The sequence below is a fragment of the Geotrypetes seraphini genome, chromosome 2, assembly GCF_902459505.1.
Source record: "Geotrypetes seraphini chromosome 2, aGeoSer1.1, whole genome shotgun sequence".
NCBI classification, from domain to species: Eukaryota; Metazoa; Chordata; class Amphibia; order Gymnophiona; family Dermophiidae; genus Geotrypetes; species Geotrypetes seraphini.
Genome location: NC_047085.1, coordinates 210,586,087 through 210,601,578, shown reverse-complemented (window position 1 = coordinate 210,601,578; position 15,492 = coordinate 210,586,087). Strand labels below are relative to the sequence as shown.

Below are 15,492 nucleotides of genomic sequence, written 5' to 3'. Positions count from 1 at the left end.
TGGTGGTGGCTGGCTTGGCAGAGGCAATGCAATGAACAGGCTTCTCCTGGTCTGCCCTACCAGGGCCTTCCCTCTGCCACATGATGCAGCAGAGGGAAGCCCTGGCAGGAAGGCTGTGAGAAGCCTGTTCACCGCGCTGCCTCTTCCAAGCTGGTCACCACCACTGCTGCTGCTAGTTTAGGAGGCCCGAAGGGGCGTGGGGGTTGGGATGGAGGAAGGGAGGTGCTACAGGGGAATAGGGGGGATGGAAAGCTGCTGCACAGAGGGGTGGGAGGGAGGATTGAAAAGCTGCGACACAGGGGAATATGAGGGATAGAAATCTTTTCTTGATCAGCTTCTACATATTCCTTCTCTTAACTTTTGAGTCTCACAATGTCACTTTTGCACTTCTTCCTATCACTGATATATCTAAAAAAATATCTTGTCTCCCCATTTTACTGTATCTGCTATTTTTTCTTCCATTCATATCTTTGCTTTCCTGTCTACTCAACCAGCCTCTCTCTCTTTTAACTTTCAAATACAAGCATAAATTATACTTGAATATAGAATCAAAATCCAAAACAAGAAAAAAAACCTCAACATAATTATACAGTGGAAAATCCCACCCAGAAAACTAATTATCTACTTAGTCCATAATATAGGAGGCCATAGAGAGAAAAATAATTAAAAGAAATATGATACTTCACAGAAGACAGTTACAGAGGTGTTAAACCAGCAGCCAGTTTGCATTGCTCTGTGGAGAGACCTAATGATCCCACTATTACTCCATCCTCTTTTGCCACAGTGAAATCTAGCAATTGTTTTGGTTCAAAAAAGAGAAAATTTTTTCCACTATACAAAATACAATATTTTGCTGGACACTTCAAAATAAAAGTAGTTCCCAAAGCCAGAACATGAGGATGATAAATCAAGAAATCTTTTCTTCTTCTTTGTGAAACTTGATATATATTTCAGGAAATATCCCAATAGATGAACCAAAAAATTGCTCATTCATACGTCTGAAATATGTTCAAAGAACCAAATCTCTGTCACATTTGCCTTGGAATATGAGAGATGACAGTTGTCCTATTCACAACTACTTCTATTGAGGTTTCCAAAAAGTGACAATATAGGTGATCTAGGAAAATTCAAAAATCTTAAATTGTTCTTCCTTTGATAATTATCCATATATTCCACTTTTTTTAATTCTTTATTGATTTTCCAAACTTCAGTAGTGCAATAGATAGATATATAACATATAATAGATCAATAAAAGCACATTCAACTTACAAATATACATAACCAACCATTTCTCCCACCCACACTTCTAATTCCTTAAGTTGCTTAAGTTGATCTTCATGCTTTTTAATACACTCTCCTTGCTCCCTTAAGGTCTCCTTTTGGGCATTCACCAGGGAATTGATATTACCACAATCGGTCCTTAATAAAGAAACTGCTTTCTTTAGATTGGAGTCCATGGTTTTGATAGCTTTCCAAAGAGCTTCCATATTGATTACTGCAGGTTTCACCATATCTCCAAAATGATAAACCTCATTCCCGGATACAGTTTTCATAGTATTCTTACAGGTCACCGTTGACAAGGCTTTAGTTAGAGAGCTCTCTTCCAAGAGAACCTCAACATTTCCTCCAAGGCTGGTGCTTTCAAGTTCAACTTGTGAGAGCAGCACCGAAACCGTCCCCGAAGTACTCACAGTTCCAGGTTGGAGCAGTGCCTGCCTAAATTCTGGGCTCACAGAAGCCCGACCTCTGCTGAGGTTCGCTGCACTCTGACGTCCCTCCTGTATCCACACCATTTACAAGTCTTGGTATCATCCACAAAGAGGTAAACCTAACTAGGCAACCCTTTCGCAATCCTATATAATAAAACGCTAGCCGCGCATGCGCACTCCAACTTTCGTGATCTGTAATCCCTGTTCCATGTTCAGTAGGTCCGTGGCCAAGCAGGAGTGCGCATGCGCGAGTCCCAAACTCCTACCTACACTCGCAGCACTGGCCGCCATTGCTGGACTCCCTGCTCTTCGGTAACAGCAGTAGATAGAAGACACCGCCGATCTCCGTTCCTCCGGGGGGGGGGAGGGGGGTCTGGGAGGAGAGGGATCGCGGCCACTCAACGCCCCCACCGAGGAGCCCAGTAACTTTCGCACCGCAGCAGTAGGCAACAAGTCGATGACTCCCCCCTCCCGCACCAACCGCTGACGCTCCTGTTTGAAGCAGCCTGATGAGGTTCGCAGCCGGCTGTAGCGAACCTCGCAGGCCGCTCTCCACATGAAGCACATTCCCTCTGACGCGATCGCGTCAGAAGGAACATGCTACCATATGGAGAGCGGCTTGCGAGGTTCAATACAGCCACCCATGAACCTAAGCAGGCCGCTTTGAACAGGAGCAGCAGCGGCAGCAGGAACCATGGATGGAAGGAGGCAGGTAAGAACGGGAGGGGAAGCCGAAAAAGAAGGGCTATGGAGCAGGCAGAAAAGGGAGCTGTTTTGGTGGGAGGGTTGTGCTGAGTGCACGAAGCAGGCAGGCAGGCATTGCACAACAGGGGGAGAGGCAAAGGGGGCTGCTTTGGGGGGATGGTTGTGCTGGGGGCCGACAGCAATCATGGGGGGAACAGAAGAGGGCCACAGAGCAGGCAGGCATGGCACAACAGGGGGCCAGAGGGAGAGCAAAAGGGGGCTGCTTTGGGTAGAGGGGTGTGCTGGGGGCAGACAGCAATCAGGGAGGGGGGAGGAACAGAAGGGGGGCCACGAAGCAGGCAGGCATTAATTATGGGGGAGAACAGAAGGGGGCCACGGAGCAGGCAGGCATTGCACAACAGGGGGAGAGAGAAAGGGGGTTGCTTTGGGGGGATGGTTGTTCTGGGGGCAGAAAGCAATCATGGGGGGGGCATAAGGGGGCCATAGAGCAGGCAGGCATGGCACAACTGGGGGCCAGGGGGGGAGGGAAAGGGGGCTGCTTTGGGGGGATGTTTGTTCTGGGGGCAGACAGCAATCATGGGGGGGAACAGAAGGGGGCCAAGAAGCAGGCAGGCATTGCACAACAGGGGGAGAGGGAAAGGAGGCTGCTTTGGCAAGCAGGAGGGCCTGGGAGACAGACAGAAAGAAAGACGCACAGACAGGGGACCAGGGAGAGAGAGAGAGACAAATAAAAAACAAAAAACAGACATACAGACATCTACTCTAGCACCCATTATTGTAACGGGCTTAAACACTAGTATAATATAAAAATGTTAAAGAGGCGCGGACCTTGTCATATACCACTGATATCATCACTTTCCTCAGAGAGTTCCATTTACCACTACCCTCTATCACCCTTCCACTCAACCAGTTCCTAACTCACTCAGTCATTTTAGGGCCCATATTAAGTGCACTCAGTTTATTTATAAGGTGTCTATGACTTACTTTGGGTTTGTTGCTATACTATGATATTCCCCTCCTTGAGTTTCCTGTGGATATCTTATACTTTGTTGTCAGCCTTAACTTGGCAGTAATGAATTTAGGACTGTACACTATTCACAGGAATGCCAAGATTCCTTGCGCAAACTGTGGTATAACAAGTGTCAAATAAAATAAATATATGTCGAATAAAGAAGGAATACTTGAGACACATTTCACATTTACATGTAGGTTTTGTATAATAAACTTGGAAACGTTTATGTGCTGGGGTAGAGAAGGACAGGGGCACTTTCATATATTTGCAGGTAGCTCAAATCTAACCCCTCTTCCCCATACAACATCTCAAAACATGAAGCAACATCAGGCTCAGTCTAGGCTCAGCATGGAATCAATATAGTTGAAAAATTTCTGAAAACCCACAAGCCATTACAACAAGTTTAAGCTTCCATAAAGTTGTCAAAGTGTAAGAAACAGCTTTCAAGTTTCATTTTGCAGAAGGAGCCTGCCACCAAGTAACAAAATCTTTACTGCTTGGTGTAATTTCCAAATTAAAAAGGAGACTTTGTAGTGAGGGTTGCTTTTTTATGTGGTGCATTACATCATAAATTATTGTATAATTCTTTACAGCCTTGGCCTGTGCAAGGCTTTGCTTATCTGACTGAGCGGGAAGTGCAGAGAGCAGCTCTAAACCCAAGGGGCAGAGGGAATCCACGAGCTGGACATGGGATGATAAACAGGACAATAACCTGGCACAAGTACAAGCTGTGTTGTGCATTCCTTTTTAGGGCTTTGATTTCTCTTATCTCGGCTTGGAGTGGAAAGCACACGGGAGGAGGACAGCAGGCAGGGGAAGCAGGAGGCCGCTGCATCCCAATGATTCCATCAGCCCTGTGCTGACTCATCCAATCACTCACCTCATAGCCCTTCTCCAAAAGGAACTCAGCCAAGTAAGAGCCATCCTGGAAAGAAAAGAGAGAGAGAGAAGAAAGCTGTCAGTGATAGAGCAAATGAACTGCAGCCACTCAGACAAAACTAACATGGACACATTGCAGATCAGTGTGTATAGGGTTGGGTTGGGTTTTTTTTTTACTAGCCACTAGTGGTAGGGATGCTCCAAATTTAAAAGTACAGTAAAACCTTGGATTGCAAGTAACTTGGTTTGCAAGTGTTTTGCAAGACAAGCAAAACATTTGATTAAATTTAAACTTAATATACAAGCAAGGTCTTGCAATACAAGTACATACAGTATACACACATCACAACTGAGCCAATGGTTCTCTCTCAGACGCTGCAAGAGTGTAATGACTGTTCTAAACAAGCAAAGTCTGGCAAAACAAGTGCATACAGTATACACGCGTCACATCATCACAACTGAGCCGATGGTTCTTCTCTCTCTGACGCTGCAGGAGTGTAGTGACAGTTCTAGATGAGCAGGGTCTTGCAATACAAGTATGTATAGTATTTTGTATTAAAGTTTTTGGGTTGTGGACCGAATCGTCTGAGTTTCCATTATTTCCTATGGGGAAATTCACTTTGATATACGAGTGCTTTGGATTATCAGCATGCTTCTGGAACGAATTATGCTCGCAAACCAAGGTTTTACTGTACTTTATAATTTTTATTAGGGTTACATGACTTGTAAAACACACAGGTTTCCTGTTTCATTGCATTAATTCTGCTGTATAGGTCATAAAAGCTGTTTTTATTCAGGATATGATCACTGCCATGGTCCCATTTTGTTTTGTTTCAATCAAGACTACAATTGCATAGGACTGCATGCCGCCTAAGGAGAAAAGTGAGGAGAGCCTTTACAGAATTCCTGGTTTTCAGGCCAGTGTACGCGGTGAATGTTTAACTTGAAATGTCTAAAGTGTTTTCAAATTATAGCTATATCTGCTTAGGTAGCACTAATGTTTAGCGACATAAAACTTGAAAGGTTGAATGTTTGAAGTTATGTCTATTGAATATCACTGTTTAGATATTTAAGTTATATGCATATGAGTGACCTGTTGCCAAAATGCCCAAATCCTGTCATTCTTTTGGATGAATATATTTAGCTGTACAAAGATCTACACATCCGTTCTAGCCTCTAACCACAGCAATCCTTTTGAACAAATGGCAAATGCGCTTTAACGTGGAAAAATGCAAGGTCATGCATATAGGGAAAAAGAACCCGTTGTTCAACTACAAATTGGGGGGGGGGCATTGTTGGGAGACAGCAGACTTGAGAGAGACTTGGGTGTGCTGGTGGATGCATCACTGAAGCCATCTGCACAGTGCGCAGCAGCCTCGAAAAAAGCCAACAGGATGCTGGGCATCATAAAGAGGGGCATAACAACCAGGACGCGGGAAGTCATCATGCCATTGTATCGAGCGATGGTGCGTCCACATCTGGAATACTGCGTTCAGTATTGGTCGCCACACCTCAAGAAGGACATGGCGGTACTTGAGAGAGTCCAAAGGAGAGCAACGAAACTGGTAAAAGGGCTGGAACACTGCCCATACGCCGAGAGGTTGGATAGGCTGGGGCTCTTCTCTCTGGAAAAAAGGAGGCTCAGGGGAGATATGATAGAGACCTTCAAGATCATGAGGGGCATAGAGAGGGTGGATAGGGACAGATTCTTCAGACTGAAGGGGACAACAAGTACGAGGGGGCATTCGGAGAAACTGAAGGGAGATAGGTTCAAAACAAATGCAAGGAAGTTTTTATTCACCCAAAGGGTCGTGGACACTTGGAATGCGCTACCGGAGGAAGTGATCAGGCAGAGTACGGTACAGGGATTCAAACAGGGATTGGACGGATTCCTGAGGGATAAAGGGATCGTGGGATACTGAGGGAGGAGCTGGGATGTAACACAAGTATAGAAAGCTAACCAGGTAATAAGTATAGAAACCCAAAAGGTCGTGCATGTGCAAGACCGGAGGGTTAGGACTTCGATGGGAAGATAGGACTTCAATGAGAAACCAAGGTGGCAAGGGAGCCCCTTCTGGTGATTCAGACAGGTCGTGACCTGTTTGGGCCGCCGCGGGAGCGGACTGCCGGGCAGGATGGACCTATGGTCTGACCCGGCGGAGGCACTGCTTATGTTCTTATGTTCTAACACTAACCTATGTAAGTCCTGATACCACAGTGGTCTCAAACTTAAACCCTTTGCAGGGCCACATTTTGGATTTGTAGGTACTTGGAGGGCCTCAGAAAAAAAAATAGTTAATGTCTTATTAAAGAAATGACAATTTTGTATGAGGTAAAACTCTTTCCCCCTCTTTTATTAAGATTCGCTAACCGATTAGCAAGCGCTAATTGAATTAGCGTGCGCTAAACACTAAGGCATCCATAGACTAACATGCACGTGTTAGCGTTTAGCGTGCGCTAATCAGTTAGCGCACCTTAGTAGAAGAGGGCCTTTATAGTTTATAAATCTTTCCAAGTCTTAATAATAATATTGTAATTTATATCTAAAGAGACATGATCAAGACACTGTTTTATTGTGCTTTTGCTATTATGATAAAAACATACCGAGGGCCTCAAAATAGTACCTGGTGGGCCACATGTGGTTCCCGGGCCGCGAATTTGAGACCACTGCGATACCATATTGCTCAAGAGCAACGGGAAGGGAGAAGGAAAGGCAGGATTTCTAAAAAGGCAAGAAATACTGAACACATTAGCTTATAGCTCTGTGGTTCTGGACAGGAAAATAAAGGAACATAAGTTCAGTTCTCTGGTGCCGCACACATTGCTGCTTTTCAGAGTAACTAAAATACAAAAATATGCTCTTACATTAAAAGAAATATGTAAATATTGGATGAATTTGTGTTGTGAATATCCTGAACCCCTATTTGTGACCCCTATCACCCTTTTCTTCTGTGTTAATCAGTTATTAGATGCCATATGGCTTGTGTAGCCAATTTACTAAGCTGCATTAAATGTCAATGCAATGCCTTACTAGCTAACAAGCAATATCAACTGAATTAGCAGTTTACAAAAATGAGACAGAGAATGGGCATGATGGACTGCGCCTTATAATTAACGTGAAAGAAGTTACTTGTTAATATGACGGATAACACAGTGCAGTTAATGCTACCTCAATAGGCACAGCTAACTGCATCTTATCTGCACTAGAGAATGACACGGTGACAAAATTCATCACCGTTCCCGTCCCCGCGGATAACCGCGGTAAACCATCTTCATGTCATTCTTTAAGGAGAGAGGGAAGAATCAGAGTACGAATGGTCACAACCACTGACCCTCAAGCTTTGCTTTGAAGAATGCCAGTGTAGAAGGACTGAGGCTGAAATAGACACAAAAAAATGACATGGGATTATTTCCCGCGGTTATCCGCGGGGACGGGGACGGTGATGAATTTTGTCACCGTGTCATTCTCTAATTCTGCACGACATTAATGCACAGCAATGGCATTTCTTCGGTGTTATTTGAATGGGAAAATACTAAAAACACCCCAACAGTTAATGCAGAGGTTTTAAAGTCACCAAAAAGTTAATTTTAGCCACTAATGCGCAATTACTGAAATGTGATAAAATGTAGTTAACAGAGCCCTTGACATCTTAATTTCTCAAAATGCTTTTATCTAGGATCATCACCCAAGTTACCAAACAAAAGGGGATAACATTTCTTGCAGTAGGCCACTCCTATCCAAGATTGACTCACTGCAGAATTCACTCTCTTCATTCTCTCTCACAGCAACCTTTAGTCAGTTTTCCCCCTCACAGGCTTATCCTGCATCACATTTGCAGACCTCCTCTTGGACATCTTTCTCTCTTCCTTCCCTGACAACTCTCTCTACTCGTCCCTCAACCGTGTGATTCTGTGCCTCTGTCTGGTTAAAATCCTTTTAAAAAAAAGGTCTTTTTAAAAACATGAGAAAATAAGCCTTGCCATACTGAGACAGACCAAAGGACCATCAAGCCTAGTGTCCTGTTTCCAACAGTGACCAATTCAGGACACAAGTACCTGGCAAGATCCCAAAAGTAAAATAGATTTTATGTTGCTTATCCTAGGAAAAGTAGTGAATTTTCCCAAGTCCATCTTAATAATAGCTTACAAACTTTTCTTTTAGGAAATTATCCAGACCTTTTTTAAACCCTGATAACTTAACTGTTTTAATCACATTCTCTGGCAATGGATTTCAGAGTTTAATTATATGTTGAGTAAAAAAATATTTCCTCAAATTTGTTCTGAATTTACTACTTAATAGCTTCATTGCATGCCTCCTAGTCCTTGTATTTTTGGAAGGAGTGATGTCTGCTTTTCCACTCCACTGCCTTAGCTTTGGCAGTTAACTTTCATACTCTCTCTTCTGGTTCAGCTCCTTCCTTATAGAATAAGGCCTTTGTTCATCTGATTCTCACGAATCCATCCCTTGACCCTGCTAATCTTGCTAATCCCTTGACCCGGTGTCTAATCACTGAGGAGTTATTTTAAACTAAACTCACAGAAATGTGATTTATCTGCATCTTCTCTCCCATGTTGATCGGACCCTGATTCTTCATCTGCGTCAGGCTGGCTTTCGCCATCTTCTTAGTACAGATATTACTGAAACTTCTTTAATCAATTACACTGCACAACAATTTTTTGGTTAAGTCTTGATTCCTGAAAAGTTTTTGGTGATTATGACAGGTACCAACTTGGTATGCTCAAATATGGTTTTGGTTTTACTGCATCACGTAAGAACTATGAGAAATAGACATTTTTATGTTTACTGACAATAAAATATATAGTCAAGTTTACGTTTCGCACAAGCGACTAAATGAAACAGAATTAAAAGTGTTTTGCTCCCGAGTTTCTTTTATATTCAGTGTCTGGTGCATCACGTTGTAGCATCCAACAATAGTCGGCAAGCATTGACGGATTCCAATTGCCCTGGTATCGTTTCTCCATCGTAGCTATGTCTTGATGAAACCTTTCACCGTGCTCGTCACTCACAGCACCGAGATTTGCGGGGAAGTCCAAGTGTGAATGGAGGAAATGAATCTTGAGTGACATATTGCACTTCATTCTCTTGTATGCTTTGAGAAGTTTGTCTACCAGCTGAATGTAGTTTGGGGCTCTGTAATTGCCCAGAAAATTGTCAACAACGTCTTTCAAGGCTTTCCAGCCAATTTTTTCCGGCCCAACTAACAGATCTTCAAATCGCTTGTCACTCATAACATGTCTGATCTGGGGGCCAACAAAAATACCCTCTTTGATCTTGGCATCAGTTATTCTTGGGAACATCTGTCTTAAATAACGAAAACCTTCCCCTTCCTTGTTCATTGCTTTCACAAAATTCTTCATGAGTCCCAGTTTAATGTGAAGAGGAGGCAAAAATATCTTTGTCGGGTCAACAAGCGATTCATGTGCTACATTTTTCTGTCCTGGAACTAACTTTTTACGGAGTGGCCAGTTCTTTCTAGAATAGTGCGACTCTCTGTCTCGGCTGTCCCATTCGCAGATGAAACAGCAGTACTTTGTATAGCCAAGCTGCAGTCCTAGTAACAGAGCAACGACTTTGAGGTCTCCACAGATATTCCAGTTATACCTGGTATACTGGACATACTTTAGTAACATTTCCATATTCTCATATGTTTCTTTCATATGTGCTGCATAGCCAACAGGTACTGAAGGATAAACGTTGCCATTGTGCAACAGAACAGCTTTCAGGCTTAACATTGACGAATCAATGAAAAGACGCCACTCTTCCGGGTTGTGATCACAACCAAAGACCGAGAACAATCCTTCAATGTCACAACAGAAACAGAGACTGTCGACTTGTGCAAAAAATTTGGTTATATCATGATGCCGGTCTCGAAACACAGAAATTTTCGTACCTGGTGATAGCAAACACCATTCCTGCAGTCTCGAACCTAGCAGCTCAGCTTTTGCTTTTGACAGACCCAAATCTCTGACCAAATCGTTCAATTCGGACTGTGTTATCAGATGTGGATCGCCTGATGAGGATGGTTCAAAATCCAGGTCAATGTCACTGTTAGAACCCTGCACTGCAGTTTCTTCATCTGGTTCGTCTAAGGTCCAATCCTCTGGTGGTTTCGGAACTGGAAGACTGTCATCATGTGGCATGGGTCTCATTGCTGAAGGCAGATTAGGATATTCAATTGACTTCTTGTTTTTGGCAGAGAAACCAGACACATTAGTCAAACAGAAATAACAGTCCGTCACATGGTCTTTCTGTTCTCGCCATATCATCGGAACAGCAAATGGCATCGTCTTTCGAGTACCTCTGAGCCAGGCTCTCAGACTAACAGCACATGTCGCACAGCAAATGTGAGGCGCCCATTGCTTGTCTTGATCACCTATTTTGCAGCCAAAATACAGATGATAGGCTTTCTTTACAAGGGCAGTCATCGAACGTCTCTGAGGCGTAAGTGTATATTCCCCACAGATATAGCAGAATGTGTCGCGGCTGTTACGACACCGACGAGACATATTGCCCGACACCAAAACGTCTATAGCATCAAGCTTACTTACTGTTATATTGCTACAGCTACTATACTACTATACTTTACTATACTGATACTATATACACACACGGACTATTTATATTAACCAAATGAGCAGGATCGGTGTATGGAAGCCACCATTATAGCATGGTGAGACAGCGCAAGCTCGTTCAGACCTGCCCAGACATGCCCAGGATGTCATCTTCCATAAAACAGCTTCCAACCTGGCTAGATTTTATGCATGGACATACCCAGGCGGCACAAACCGTTGTTGATAAGACACTTATGGGAGAAAAAATTGTTTGCATCCAAATATAAGAAAAAATCACGACAAAATTGAAGATTTCTCTGAAATGGTACGTGATGGGTAATTTTTGATGTAATATTCATGATCAGCACCCAAAATTCTATAAGAAACACCCAGCAGTGTTCAGGAAGCAAAAACTTTGTTGTGCAGTGTTACCTCCACACTACTCTTGACAAAGATGATATTGCTTTAATCATTTCTTTGGACCTCTCTGCAGCTTTTGGCCAAGTGGACCAATAAAAGACTCTCTGGTACTGTTCACAAATGGTTCTCATCCTTCTTGCAAAATTGTTTCTTCACAGTGCATTCATCCTCAGGTCCTTCCCAATCCTATCCTCTTAAACTGTGGGATCCTTCACGGTTCAATCCTCTCTCCTTTACTCTTCAATATTTTAATTAGCTCTCTAGCCACTCTGATTCTATTCTTTAATATCAAAGCTTTTAGATATACCACTGACATCCTGCTGTTGTTTACTGTGTCTCCTCTCAATATTAAACCTTCAGTCCTTACAATGCTGCCTCTTGCTTCCCATAAATTGGTACTACCTCCAGACGAGACAGTTTTTTGCTGCGTCACCGGAACTCCGAGTCAATCTTAAACTAGACCCAGTTCTGTTTGATCTCCCCATTTCCCAGGTTACTTAGGAGTCTGGACAGACTCAACAGATCTCTGAAGTAATCAAATCAAGTTTTACAGCTTTGAGAACCTTTTTCTATCTACAATATGTGATTACTTGAACTTTAGTTCTCTTCATACTCTAATGCAGTTTGGGGCCCCCCAAATTGACGTGTTTTTGCCTCTTGGAGACCTGTGGCAAACAATACCTTAATTTGGGGGATCCCAAACTGGGGGGGGACCCAGGTCCTCAAGTCCCTCCCCTGTGTTTATGCTACTAAAGTAGTCAAATCTTTATTATAGGGTGAGTTTGTCTTAAACCACCCCTGAAATACCTTCTAATAATAATTCTTCAAACCTTCTGAAATGCCACCAAATGTTCAATAAGATTTCATAACATTTGGCTTTATGCATCTAAATCTTCATCGGGTTACTTTATACAAATCTTCATCGGGTCACTTTATAACTTAATTTCTACTCCATACACTTAATTTCTACTCCATGCATAAAAAATTGGATGGTCACGTCGTGAAGTTCAAGTTAAACCAAGGGATTGTAGCCCTGAAGAAACCCCGAAAGGGCGAACTTGTCCCTTGCTGTCTACCACCTAAGCTAAGTACAAACATTCCTTTAATATTTTCTTTAAAAAGTTGAAAAAAAGTTATCACCTACCTAACTTAATCTAATCTATGGAGTAGAAATTAAGTTATAAAGTGACCCGATGAAGATTCGTATAAAGTGACCCGATGAAGATTTGGATGCATAAAGCCAAGTGTTATGAAATCTTATTGAACATTTGGTGGTATTTCAGAGGGTTTGAAGAATTATTATTAGAAGGTATTTCAGGGGTGGTTTAAGACAACCCACCCTATAATAAAGATTTCGGATTACACCTTCTATCAGACGTCATAGTTTAAGCCTAGTATAAGAAGTTATCACAAAAGTAGTCAAGGCATGCATTAGAGCTGGGGTGTCCAACCTGCGGCCCTGTGAAGTATTTTGTGTGGCCCCAGTTGAGGGCGATGCAGTGTTTTCCTCTGCTGCCCCCAGGTGTTTACCATCTTGCCAGCTCCCTCCTCTGTCTTGCTGCAGTGTTTGTGCAGCCCCAGAAACATTTTTTTCGGCCAATGCGGCCCAGGAAAGTCAAAAAGTTGGATATCCCTGCAATAGAGTATGAAGAGAACTAAAATTTGTCACCTTGCAAGTGAAAGCCCTACTCTGCAAAGCTAAGGAGGCCTGGCAGTTAGCGGCACTTTTTCTGGGCTGCTGACACACCAGTCACCCCATCACATGATCATTTTTTTGTGAAACTTAGCATGTACGAGGGAGGCCCACCCCCATGCATGCTTGGTTTTCATGAATACGTGATGGGGAGGCCTCCCTCGCACTTGAACAGTTTCACAAAACCCAAGCACTTGCAAAGAGAGTGTTCAGTATGTCAGCAGTTAAGGAAAAGTACTGCTAATTGGCATACTTCAAATCTGGATGGATTCTGCTGGTAAGGCTTGTGGACCCCTACCTAGCTCAGGTACATGGGGTTGCAGGGGGAGTGAAGATTGGCAGAGGGTGGGGCAAATAGAAACATAGAAAGATGACGGCAGATAAGGGCTATAGCCCATCAAGTCTGCCCACTCCCTTGACCCACCCCTTGGAGTCAACTGATCCCTTTAATTATACAGCCACTTTACTTACCCTAGTGACCCTATTCCTGGACTTGACCCCCATAGGGATCCCACATAGGTATCCCATTTATTCTTAAAGTCCGGGATGCTGCTGGCCTTGATCACCTGCACTGGAAGCTTGTTCCACTGCTCAATCACTCTTTCTGTGAAGAAGTACTTCCTTGCGTCTCCACGAAACTTCCCCCCCCCCCTGAGTTTGAGCGGATGCCCTCTTGTGGTCGTGGGTCCTTTGAAAAGAAAGATGTCATCTTCCACCTCGACGCGTCCCGTGATGTACTTAAATGTCTCAATCATGTCTCCCCTCTCCCTATGTTCTTCGAGAGTGTAGAGCCGCAATTTGTTTAGTCTTTCCTGAATAACCCTAGCTGAAGCTTTGCAGTTCTTTACCTCCACATTTGTGGTAACCAGCCAATCATCTACATAAGGATGCACAAGAATGTTCACTCTTCAGATAGGCGACTACTACAGTCATCACTTGTGGCCAGTTTAAACAATAGTGCCAGAAACTGGCAATAAAGACCCAAAGCAAAACAAAAAAAATCTGAGAATTATCTGATGGCTTTTCTCTACTGGAATGGGTAGATAAACTTGTGTCAGAACCAGGAAGGAGAGAAATTCTCCTTTCCCCATCATCTCTATAACCAATCTCAACATCTCCATCTGACTATGCAAGATGTAGAGCAGCACACTCATTTGCCTGTGATCTGGAAAAGAATAAAAAGTGTCTTCTTTTTGGGGTATCATGACAGAGAGAATACTAACCCCTGCCCTCTTTTGCCAGTGGTATAAGCTTTTGGCACCTAACTATAGTACATATGAAACCAGCTTCTTCTTCTTCTTGACAGCTCCCAAGGAGATAATCTTGCCAGTGACTGAGAGATTCAGATCTCACAGGGCCTTGGAGCCTTGCAACTGCCCTTCCAAAATCTTAAAGACCTTAGTTACCTGAAAAATAAGGGCTGGAAGCTATCCTCTTCTAAATAGCCTTGGCACCAAGGATTTCTCTAGCTTTATAATTTCCCATTCCTAATCCTCAGGTTTCAGGTTTGTTTAAAATTTGATTATATCGCTTATAATACTTCTAAGCGATGTACAATTTAAAATGGGGGTACAATATTACAAATTATGGATATATGCTAGAACAAAACAAGACCAACACAATACAATAGGGACAGGGGTTGAAATACAATAATTATAGGAAAGAAACAAGTAAGGGTAGTACAAATCGGGCCAATAGAGAAGATGTCTGAAGCCTCCTGAGGTTTGGGTTCCTATGGAGAGAAATATCATTTTTGATTCTATGTTGGAAAAGCATCTCTATATAAGAAGGATTTTAGTGAGCTCTTAAACCGATCAAGATTTTGTTCTTCTCTGAGATGGGAAGGTAACTTATTCCATAGCTGTGGAGCATACGTTTCTTCGAGTAATGATTATTTTTAAGGAGGAGATTACGAGCAAATTTTGAGCTGCAGATCGTAAGGTCCTACGGGATGTATATGGAATTAGGAGTTTATCAAGAAATGCCGGTAAGTTTGACTGTCATGTTTTAAAACAGAGCAAGATTATTTTATATGTGATTCGATGTGAAATTGGCAACCAGTGAGCATTTTGTAATAAAGGTGTCACATGATCAAATTTTGGGGAGTTTGTTAAGCGTTTTATAGATGTATTCTGGATTAACTGTAGACATCTTAGTTGAATCTGGGTGATGTTTTTATATAAAGAATTGCTGTAATCCTCCCCTTGCTTTGTCCTTCCCATAATCAGGGCTGCTTCTTCTTGCCTGGATTCCCTGCTATGACAGCAGAAAGTCAGGAAGAACTCAGTGTGTCCACTCTATTCTTGCTCCACCAATGACCTCTTTAATAAAGGCCCCTCTATTCAAAACCTGAGCTGAACCCCAACTACCAGAAACAAAGGGAAGAAAGGAAGGTTCTATGATCTCCCACAGAACAGAAAGGCCATAAAATTATAATATATTTCTTCCTTTGGAACGAAGTGAATGAATGAGGTACATGAATATGAATTTCAATTAGAGCT

General features: G+C 42.8%; 1 protein-coding gene across 2 annotated transcripts in view; it reads right to left on the bottom strand.

Annotated features, from left to right (window-relative positions):
* The window catches only part of GMDS (GDP-mannose 4,6-dehydratase), a 1,326,053-nt gene that overhangs the window by 1,134,840 nt on the left and 175,721 nt on the right, over nucleotides 1-15,492 (bottom strand). For both annotated transcript variants that reach the window (XM_033934875.1, XM_033934874.1), the window contains exon 2: nucleotides 4,307-4,351. In XM_033934875.1, coding sequence (XP_033790766.1) covers nucleotides 4,307-4,351 — 45 coding nt within the window. The remainder of the gene's footprint in view (nucleotides 1-4,306; nucleotides 4,352-15,492) is intronic.